General features: G+C 42.4%; 1 protein-coding gene across 1 annotated transcript in view; it reads left to right on the forward strand.

The window, feature by feature from the left end:
• Window positions 1–8,638, forward strand: part of NRDC (nardilysin convertase) — an 89,860-nt gene extending 81,222 nt beyond the window's left edge. Inside the window, exons 29-31 of the mRNA XM_077450241.1 lie at window positions 1,406–1,522; window positions 5,474–5,563; window positions 7,152–8,638. Of these exons, the coding sequence (XP_077306367.1) occupies window positions 1,406–1,522; window positions 5,474–5,563; window positions 7,152–7,349 (405 nt within the window). The 3' untranslated portion in view covers window positions 7,350–8,638. The remainder of the gene's footprint in view (window positions 1–1,405; window positions 1,523–5,473; window positions 5,564–7,151) is intronic.
• The last annotated feature ends 3,140 nt before the right edge of the window (window positions 8,639–11,778 follow it).

Consider the following 11,778-nt stretch of genomic DNA (forward strand, 5'->3'; position numbering starts at 1 on the left):
GCTGCTGTTTGAGCAAAAAACATGCGACAAACCACTTGTAAAACGTCCTTCGTTTCCATCGAAGTCTATGTGGCCAAAAACACTTGTAATCTGCCAAAAAGAAGCTTGTGTACTCTCTCTTCTTTTTATCTAGTGATGCTGGCAGAACCACACTGCCTGTCCTAGGGTGACAGCTCTCACTCATTGTACTGTGTCTATGGAGGATTAACATTCTCACCCTAAGCTTCTCACTCCTGATTTGCACTACAGAGCACCCCCTTCATCTCCTTAACCTATGTAGTGGAGGTCTTCTGTAGCCCAATGTTTGAGATTTTAGTGACGTAGTGTCTGCTCACTAAAGAAAGAAGCTCTTTTGGATTTCTGGATCTAATTACATTTAACGTAGTTGACCTCCGCAGCTGACAGCGTCCTCTTCAGAGCCATGTTTTTCCAGTCGCAAGTACTTGCAAATTCGTTTTTTAACTTGACCTGGCCACGACTCACACACTAGGAGGCGCACAGCTTCAGCCAATCGCCATCTTGCCCAGCTCACATGGGATCCTGAATGCCTCCAACTCTTGCTCCCTGTAGTAGTAATACTGCCCAGCCTTCTGAGATTCTCCTTCCTGATTAGCTAAAACACAGCAGCGACGCCATTGGCTCCCACTGCTGTTAAAGTCAGCTAGCCAATCAGAGGAGAAAGCGAGCGGGGCCAGGTCAGGGCTCTGTGTCTGAATGGACACACGGAGCAGTGACTCGGCTGCCCCCATAGAAAGCTGCTTGTTGTGGGGGCACTCAACAGGAGGAGGAGCCAGGAGCGCTGAAGAGGGACCTGAGAAGAGGAGGATCTGGGCTGCTCTGTGCAAAACCAACTGCAATAAAGGAGGTAAGTACAAGACTTTACAATCACTTTATGGAATTAGCAGGTGTGACAAACTGGGTGGTAAACGATAGGGAGTAGGATTAACGCTGGACTTTATGATTGATTCATCATTCAAGATATTAGGGGGTATAGCAGGCTAAGCAATCAGTATGTATGGTGCTAGGCTTTATAGCTCACCACTTTTAAGGAAATCAAATAAAAATGTCACACTGAAATAGAGATTCATGAGAGGCAGATGGATCGTTATCTTTTGAAGAAACTTCTCTTAGCCATCCCTACCCCCAGCAGAGCTTGGGGGCAATTCCCTCACATACTGACACACACACTAGGGCCAGTTCACTTAGCTGTATGTTTCTTGGAGTGATATGGAGCACATGATGGAAACCCAAACATTTGAGCAACATACAAACTCCATGTAGGTGAAGCCCTTGGTAGGAATTTGAGCTGGATTTCCAGTACTACAAGGCATGCATGATAACCACCGTGACACTCTTACTTAAATGAAACATGATTGTCGGTAAAGGCTTGTATTTTTCTTGGCAGGTAAAGGCTTTGATAAAGCTGAAGGAGTGCGAGGACACCCATCTTGGAGAGGAGGTGGACAGGAACTGGGGGGAAGTGCTGACTCAGCAGTATCTCTTTGACCGCCTGGAACATGAGGTATAGAAAATAATTGCATAAAATTGTACGTACAGAATCTGCTTCTGATCTGTTCTTACTATACTGTCAGCTGTATCCTATGCCCAGAATGTGAACTGGAGGGCACACAGGCACCTAGCATTCCTGGAAGTGTTGAATACTGACAACTGAAAGTCCGCAGCATTGAAACCAAAGAAGCTGCCAGAAAAGTTGGTCTGAGAGCTCTTTTAGGGCAGGGCTTCTAACTTTACCATGTTCAGGTCTGTGATTGGTGTGGGGGAAAATTTGCCTTGGAAGTAAGTAGGGGTCCACAGCAGCAAAAATATTTTTGAGATGTGTAACCATTTTTTTTTTTAAATGTTTCCTTATGCAGACTGTAAGCAGGGTCCTCTGATTCCTCCTGTATTAAATTGTATCGTAAGTGTACTGACTGCCCTCATATTCTGTTTAACTAGATGCTGACCGCCGGCTGTCAAATGATGGCCAGGCGGTGCACCTATTGTGGCGGGAGGCCGTCATATGACGGGCTCCCGTTTAAACAGGGAATGCACGCGATCGTGCACACGCATCCCAGTTTCTTCGGTGGCGGCGTGTCGCGGAGACACCGCTCACCACCGAAGGGGGTGAACAGCCATTGGTTATGGCTGTTTACCACGTGATCGGCCTTGATGAAGTCACGGCCGATCACAGATGGTCACACCCCGACTGTGCACGGCGCATGCGCACGATCGTCGGTGGCGGCGTGTTCCCTGGGAACACTGCTCGTCACCGACGCTGGTAAACAGCCATTGGCTGGCTGTTTACCCATGTGATCGGCTGTGATCCTTTCACAGCCGATCACTAAAATGTAAACAAACCGCGGTAACGAGATGTTACCGGGTTCTCCACCTCACACACCGATCGTGTGTGAGGAGGAGATTGCGGTAACATCTCGTTACCGCCTACAGTGTACACCAATCATACTGATTGCTGCCCCCCAATAAAGAGGACCTGTCACCACCCCTCATAGTACCTGTCAATCACAGTCCACCCGAGTACCTGTCCCGGCCCATCAGGGTACCCGAGTACCTGTCCCGGCCCATCTGGGTACCCGAGTACCTGTCCCGGCCCATCTGGGTACCCGAGTACCTGTCCCGGCCCATCTGGGTACCCGAGTACCTGTCCCGGCCCATCTGGGTACCCGAGTACCTGTCCCGGCCCATCTGGGTACCCGAGTACCTGTCCCGGCCCATCTGGGTACCCGAGTACCTGTCCCGGCCCATCTGGGTACCCGAGTACCTGTCCCGGCCCATCTGGGTACCCGAGTACCTGTCACCAGGCCATCAGGGTACCCGAGTACCTATTTGCAGCCCATGTCTCAGAATATACGTTGGGGTGTTTGCTTTCCCAAATGGGGTCATTTTGGTGGTAATTTCACTGTCCTGGTGGTCCAGGACCTTCAAAAGTGTGATGGGTAGGAATGAAATGAGATGCGTCATTTATGCTCCTAGAACGCCTGAACGTACTACTTCAATGTTCGGCCTCTCTATGTGGCCAGGCTGTGTAAAAGTCCTACACATGTAGTATCGCCATACTCGGGAGGAGTAGCAGAATGTATTTTGGGGTGTAATTTTTGCTATATACATGCTATGTGTTAGAAATATCTTATAAATTTACAATTTTGTGTAAAAAAAAAAAAAAAAAAAAAAAAAAAAAAAAAGCGTTTTAATTTTTTTCCACATGTTCCAAAAACTTCTGGAAAAAAATTAACCATTCAAAAGACTCATTATGCCTCACAGATTATACCTTGGGGTGTTTGCTTTCCAAAATGGGGTCATTTTATGGGAAATTCCATTGTCCTGGTACTCCAATGTTGGTGCTCTGTATGTGGCCAGGCTGTGTAAAAGTCTCACACATGTGGTATCGCTGTACTCGGGAAGAGTAACAGAATGTATTTTGGGGTGTAATTTGTTGTATGCATATGCTGTGTGTGAGAAATAACCTGATAATATGACAATTTTGTAAAAAAAATAAAATAAAATAAAAATCTTCATTTTGCAAAGAATTGTGGGAAAAAATGACAACTTAAAAAAACTCACCATGCTACTTACTTAATACCTTGGAATGTCTACTTTGTAAAAAGGGGTCATTTGGGGGGTATTTGTACTTTCCTGACTTGTTAGTGTCTCAAGAAATGAGGTACACCTGATGTACTGAAGGCCTGATCAGAAGTCATCAATTTTCAGTGATTGGCACCATAGTTTGTAGACTCTATAACTTTCACAAAGACCAAATAATATATACTAATGTGGGTTATTTTTACCAAAGATATGTAGCAGTATAAATTTTGGCCAAAATTTATGAAGAAAAATTACTAATTAGCAAAAATTTATGACAGAAACAAAGAAAAAGGCATTTTTTTCACAAAATGTACGTTTTATTTTATTTATAGCATAAAAAACCCACTAGTGATTAAATACCACTAAAAGAAAGCTCTATTTGTGTGGAAAAAAGGACGCAAGTTTCATATGGGTACAGTGTTGGATGACTGAGTAATTGTCATTCAAACTGTGAGAGCGCTGAAAGCTGAAAATTGGTCTGGTCAGGAAGGGGGTGTAACTGCACTGTATTGAGGTGGTTAATGATAATAAAATAGAAAAACTGTTTCTAAGATTCATTTGGAGAGGGAACAAAACACACGGATTAGTTGAGCACTACTGACAAAGGTGTATGAAGGATTGGGGGCACCGGATATTAGAAATGACTATAATGCTATACTTCTTTCACGAGAAATAGAATGGGCAAAAAAAAATAAAGAAAAGAGATGGGTAAGAATGGAAAGTACTATCAGTAAAGTCACACTGGGGAAAATAATATGGATACCTGTACAACATAGAGAATTTAGCGAAGACAGGCACAGTATTACATTTAATGCACTAACCTGGGATAAGATACACAAAAGGGGAAAAATGGGGTTATAACTCGCCTTTTGATACCACTGAAAGACACAAAATATTTTACATCGAGGATTGAGAAAATGTTTGGAAAATGGATCATACAAGAGAATTAACAACTGAAAGACGTAATGGAGAAAGATAAAATGTACACTTACCAGGAATTAAAACCTAAAAATTAATTGATTGTGATTGATCGGTGGCGGTATACTCAGCTATAACATTTAATCGAGGCACTGCCCCAACCTATTAGAATGGCAGAGAACCTACTTCCTTTGTAAAAACTGTGTGTGGATACTGGAAGGGAGAGGGGGGTTGCTGTGATTTATAAAAATATTGAGAGACATGAAAGGGCTGGATATACCACCATTTATAGGGAACTGGGTAAAGGAATTGGGAACACTGGTGAACAAGTTAGAGACCAGGCAGTTACTGAAGAGGGCCCATTCCACTTCGGTAAATTGCACTGTGATAGAAATAAATTATAAGGGTCTGGTCCGATGGTACATAATCCCCGACAAGGCACACAAATGCCAAAAGGAGACATCACAGCCATGCCAATTAAACAGTATAAGAGAATGTTGCTCCCACAACTCTTAGATGCCGCCAAAAGCCAAATATCCAAACACTGGCAAGAACTGGTATAATAAAATAAATGAAATCTAGAATAGTTAAGGTTCAGTGGTGATATGGGAATGGAGGAGTTCGAAGAGAAGTGGAGGAAGTGGGTAGAATATAAGTACTCCTTAAGATTTGCAGAACTGATGGGAGCATAAACGCAAAAGACACAATTAAGTAAAAAAACATTCAATTAATACAGAATAGAAAATAACCGATAGAAATGGAGGGAGAAGATAAAGTTAAGATAAAATCGGGGTAAGAATGAATGATGAGCTGTGTGTTTCGCTTAGTGTAACCTTTCTTTTATATTTTGGATATGGAAAAAAAAAAAATCAATAAAAAAATTGAAAAAATATGAAAATAGAAACACTTTTACCAGTTGGATGAAATGTTCTGTAACACTTTTGTTGTATTTCAGATCAAGGCTTTGAAGACCTTTAAAAAGAAAGACATGACCAACTGCTTCCAGGAGCATCGGGGTTGTGACAGGAGGGTACTAAGTGTACATGTGAGTCCTCATTCTGGGTTTTAAATGTCAATATAAATTCTACCCCTCCGTTATTATTCAGGGCTTTGATGTAATCAAAGGGCTTGTATAGACAGGCTTTGGGCTTCTGTAGATGGCAAGAATTTAGCCTGGCACACTAGCTGGCTGCTACGGTCAGAGCCGCTGTATTAACCATGCAAGGTTAGTCCAGCAAATCTCCTCCGCTGAGCTGTTTTTTTTTTCTGACAGGGGGTGCAATGCCCCCCCCCCCAAAACACTCTGATCAGCACTGATCAGGAGTCTCTTGGCTGCTGGTTTTGCAGCATCAGAGTACCCGACACACACACACACGATTGATAGTATTTTTTTTTTTGTCCCGGCAAATGTTTCCTGACTTTCTGCCCCATGAGTACAGGCTTTTGAGACACTTCTGAGATCATTTTGAATTCATTGATAGGTGCATTTGACCCGCTTCAAGCTGGTTTTGCATCCCCATACACTTGTATGGTAATGTTATACCGACCTGAAGCAATCAAAAGCCCAACAACATAGGTCATTAACAGTTTAACAGCTTACCAACTGCCACACACAGATGTATGTCGGCAAAATGACACAGGCAGGCAAATGGGTGTTCCTGTATGTCTCTTTAAATTTGCTGCCTATCGGGCGCATTCCGTGGGTCCCGGGAACTTGATGTGCGCCGGTGGCCCGTGATTTGGTGTGGAGAGGTAGAACACGGAGATGCCTATGTAAACAAGGCATTTCACCCATTCTGCCTAGTGACATGGCTGGTCTCTACTGCTACCTGTCATCAGAAGCAGAGATCACTGTCATGTCAGTAAAAGCCCATCCCCTGTACAGTTAGAACACCTCCCTAGGACACACTTAACCCCTTCCCTGCCATTGTCATTTACACAGCAATCAGTCCATTTTTATAGCACTGATTGCTGTATAAATGACAATGGTCCCAAAATAGTGTCAAGTGTCCGATGTGTCCGCCATAATGTCGTAGTCACGATAAAAATCGCAGATTGCCACCATTACTAATAAAAAAATGCTATAAATCTATCCCCTATTTTGTAGACGCTAGAACTTATGCAAACCAATCAATATACGCTTATTGCGTTTGTGTTTTTTTCACCAAAAATATGCAGAAGAATACATATCGGCCTAAACGGAGGAAAAAAAAATTGTATATTTTTGGAGGATATTTATTATAGCAAAAATTGTCGCTTTTTTTGTTTATAGCGCAAAAAATAAAAACCGCAGAGGTGATCAAATACCACCAAAAGAAAGCTCTATTCGTGGGAAAAAAAAGACATCAATTTTGTTTGGGTGCAATGTCGCACGACCACACAATTGTCAGTTAAAGTGACGCAGTGCCGTATCACAAAAAGTACTCTGGTCAGGAAGGGGGAATTCTTCCAGGGCTGAAGTGGTTAAACCAGACCCAGCTAACCTTTTGCTGTCCTGGTTTTCAATGGTACAACTATAACAGCTATTCGGTTGTCTGCAATGTCATTCCAGCCACAGTAGTCAAGCAGTAGAATGGGTCGATTGGCTTAGTCTGATTACATCATTGTAATAATTGTGACCTCTTTCCTGACAGGTGGTTGGATTTGGTGAAAAGGAGAACGATTCTGTGCCTTGTGAAACACCCCCCGATGAATCCGAATCTTATGGCAACATTACCAATTTCATCTTCCTTCCCCCTTCTCCGCTCATGGCAGACGCCGTGCCAATCAGCGACATCCATAGCTTTACCTCCACCTTAAAACTGCTACCATACCACAAGATCATCAAGTGAGAGATGGGACAGGAATGTCACTATTGGGTGAAAAGCTGTGTGCTGCTACCATCAGCAATGGGATTTCTAGAAAGGCGTGTGTAATAGTGTGTGGTTCTGGTGCTCACTGTAGCATGGACAGAATTGAAAAAAAGGTGAAAATCTAATTCTGACGAGACTTTCTGTAGATATGCAGATTTTTTTTTTAAACCTAGACATTTAATGCTGCTCTTATTCTGAGTGAACTTTGGGAGTACTAAATGATTTTACAAATCCTGGGATTTGAATACAGTACAAGAAAAACATGCACATCTTTTATGATGAAAAGTCTGCTCTGTGACATGATTGAAGGTCTCTGAATGAAGAATTTGTGGTTTTAGTCATCTAAGCTCCCAGCAACCCAGATCATTCTTTGTTCAGACACCTTTCTGAAATTCAGCAAGGTTTTGTCTCAAGCTTGAGCGAAGAGAAGAATGTCATTATAACCATTTAGGATCACATTTTTATCCTTCATTGTGATGCACAAAGTTATATTTTTCTTCTTCCATAGCTCAGTGCTTTCTTTTCTAATTTAAATGAAACTCAGGCAAACATTTTTTTTTTTTCTTAGAAGGGGTTAGAACATTTGTCTGTTTTTAGTGCTGGTGTGTGTCCCCATTAAATACATTTCCCCTCACTTCCTTTGCCAGAGACATAACAGGAAGTGTGGTGCCCACCTCAATGAGAGGGGAAATGCCATCTTTGACAGTTACCAGGAGAGATTTGTCCTTTACTCTTCAAGTGCAACAGCAACATTTTAATGATCACCAGGACAGAAAGCAAGTTTTAAATTTTCCCCAGTGGGGACAAAATAAAACATAAACATGACATATGTTCCAAACTCTCTCCACTTTATGCAAATCTTTTTTTAAACCTAAAATAGCCCAGGCTTTATCCATGCAGGGCAATACAACAGGTTCACTTTAATCCCCTTCCTCAGGAGCACATAACTTTTTTGTTGTTTGAATTCCCTCTCTGCTCCATTCAGTTGCTCAGTGTAAGATTTGAGCCCCATATATTGGAACTATACATGGCTATGGTTTCTTGTATGGAACAGCACTGGTGATGGGCTGGGTGCAGTCATATAATGGATCCATACCGCATACTGCCTACCTGTGTGTAGCAGGTATTTTCTCCCAGCAGCTGAATGGAGCTGCAGAGAAGAGTAGGCAAGGCGAGAGCAGGTAAGGGACTTATTTATTGCTTTCCAATCCGCTACAGAAATTGTATAAACCACCATGTGCATTTTTATTAAAATGGAATGCTGTGTACTGGAGTGTCATCTGTTTTCTGTGCATTGTACATGACATGGGCTTAGAACACTTGATTTCTGCTGAAGAAGCTTCATAAAGCTAAGCATGAAGAGTAGTAAGATTTGGATGAAAAATAATTGCATTTTAGTTAGGTCCCCCCACCCCACCCACTGCAGCGGCGGTAAGTGGTTAAATAGTTAATTTGGGCCAAGCTGGTAGAAAAAACAAGCTATTTGCTGCACTAACTGATGCTCTTGCTGGAAGTGCTGTAATAACTGTAGGCTCAGCTACACATAGTATACAGCGCTGTGTTTCTGCAGTGGTATATGAACTTCCCGTCTCACACTCACAACAAAATCGAGCTGGGTTGAGCGCCACTCAGCCATTTATAAGCAGCTTTGTATTCTATGAATGAATATAAAAGCTTCCTCTCTGGCTGCGGTGGAGATAGTGATAACGTCCGCCCGCCTCAGCTATTTAGAGGAAACTATATTCATTTACAAAATGTGAAGTTTCCCATGAATGGCGGAGCAGCACTCAGTCCAACTTGACTTTGTTCCAGGAGTGAGACGGGAAGTTCCCATCCTACTGCTGGAACACAGTGCTGTATACTTTTATGTAGCTGAGGATTCATAGTGTGCCCAGCAAATGCACATGTTAGTTTAATAGATTGTCTGTTTGGGCCAGCATTCCCTGTTAAATTAACTATTTAACAGGGAATTAAACATGGAGTTCAGATTTTAACGCTGTGGGGGCAAAACTTTATTGGTGCATTAGCCTAGAAACTGTAATAGTGTGTACCCCCCACTGGTAGCAATGAAACTGACAGGGCTGGAGCACAGGGGACTGCTTACTGAAATTCGTCCCATCACACTGTTAATTGAAAAGAAAAAAAAAGATACTGTGCTTGTATCAACTTACAATATAGTAGAGCTGCGCGATTAATAGTTATAAAACGGCGATCTCGATTCTCTCCTCTGATGAGAGTAGGCGATTCTTTCATATAAACAAGTGGAGAGATTATCTGCTCACTCAGCTGTCTAAAGAAAGCATCCCGGGCAATCTGCCAAGTTTAGAACTTGCATGAAACATTGTAACTAACTTCTTAGAACAAAGGCATAGAACTTCTTGTGTAAACAAATAATCTGGGCAGTCTGCCAAGCTTTCAAATAAGTGAATTTGGGAAAAATTAAGTAGTCCTTAATAAAAAGGAATAGTGAAAAATTCTTATCACAAATCACAGGCGCATCACATCACACTCCCTTCACAGTGAAGGCCACCCACCAACAAGGCGTGCACTTACCATGGAACCAGGACCCCCCTAGTTACAGGCAGGCCTGGCAAACTAGGGAGTTTCTCTTTATATCCACATTCCAGTATACAGCCCTGAAGCAGGGGTAGATGCAGCCTTAAGGTAAATATGCAAGTAAGAAAGCACTAGTGTAAAACCTTTAACCACTTCCCGCCCAAGGTACGTCCTGGGACGTCCTTGACTTTCCGGGGGTATATCTGAATGATGCCTGAGGCCACATACATCATTCAGATATCGGCATTTTCAGCCGGCGATTCCCTGCACCATAAGAACGATTATAGTGGCTATTCCGCCGCTTGATCGTTCTCATGGGCGGCGGGAGGGGACGCTCCCCGCCGGTGCTTCTACCGACTCACTGCTTCCATCAGTGAGTCGGTCACAGGATCTGCCGGCCCCCGGATGATACCAGAGATTTCCGATGGACCAGATCGTCCCCGGAGTCTCCATGATCGTTCAGAGGCCGGGCGCGATGTTATGACGTCACGCCCAGCCTCTGCATTCAAAATAACGGCGCCGATTTGGCTGGGAAGCCGTGATGGTTTTTTTTTTTTGTGATTTTAGGCTTCCCAGCCCATAACTCACTGTAAATGGGGCCAATCGTGCCATATTCCTATTACGAGGGATGTTTACATTCCTTGGAATAGGAATAAAAGTAATCACTTTTATTCATTTTTTCTTTTTTTTTTTTTAAGTGTCAAACTAAAAAAATAAAAGTAAAATTAACAATAAAAAAAAAAATTAAAGCGCCCCTGTCCCCGTGAGTTCGTACGCAGAAGCGAACGCATACGCAAGTCGCACCCACATATGAAACCGGTGTGCAAACTACACATGTGAGGTATCGCCGCGAACATTAGAGCGAGAGCGATAATTCTAGCCCTAGACCTCCTCTGTAATGCAAAACATGTAACCAGTAAAAAAAAATTTAAAACTTCGCCTATGGAGATTTTTAAATACCAAAGTTCGGCACCATTCCACGAGCGCGTGCAATTTTGAAGCGTGACCTGTTGGGTATCTATTTACTCGGCGTATCTTCATCTATGCAAAAAAATTGGGCTAACTTAACTTTTTTTTTTTTTTTTTTTTTTAAGCATGAAACTTTTTTTTTTCCTGAAAAAAACGTGTTCGAAAAATTGCTGCGCAAATACTGTGCGAGATAAAAAGTTGCAACAACCGCCATTGTATTGTCTAGGGTCTTTGCTAAAACAAAACATAATATAATGTTTGGGGGTTCTATGTAATTTTTGAGCAAAAAAATTATGAATTTTACATGTAGGAGAGAAATGTCAGAATTGGCCTGGGTGCGAAGTGGTTAAAATCGCTGGTTTGTTTAATAAACAAATACTATACCACTGTGAGTGTAAGAATGCACATATCTCCAAAAGACATCCAGCTTGTGAACGATGGTGTCCGCCCTCATTTTGGTAAAACACGATGCTTTAAACACGCCGCTCCAGCCTATGCGTTTCATCACAAAAGGATAAAAAGCCCCAGAAGAAGTCCCTTTGTGATGAAACGCATACAGCGGAGCATTTTGTCTAAGTCATCACGTTTTACTGGAAGTGATATTAGATGCCTGATGGCTTTTCGAGATATGTGCATTCTTGCTATAGCATTGTGACCTTTTTTTATTATTAAATAAACCAGCGCTTTGAAAGGATTTACACCATCTATTAGCGCTTTCCAAGGCCTGCCTGATTGCATACAAATCGAACATGTTTAGGTCTTACCTGTTTTGGTAAATCTAAAGGAAAACTGTACATGAAAATTGTATCATGTATGGCCAGATTAAGGCTGCATCTACCCCTTCTTCAAGGCTGTACACAGGCATGTGCATATAAAGGGAAAT

The sequence above is a fragment of the Lithobates pipiens genome, unplaced genomic scaffold (genome assembly GCF_037356315.1).
Source record: "Lithobates pipiens isolate NorthernLeopardFrog02 unplaced genomic scaffold, aLitPip1_a1.2 Scaffold_23, whole genome shotgun sequence".
NCBI classification, from domain to species: Eukaryota; Metazoa; Chordata; class Amphibia; order Anura; family Ranidae; genus Lithobates; species Lithobates pipiens.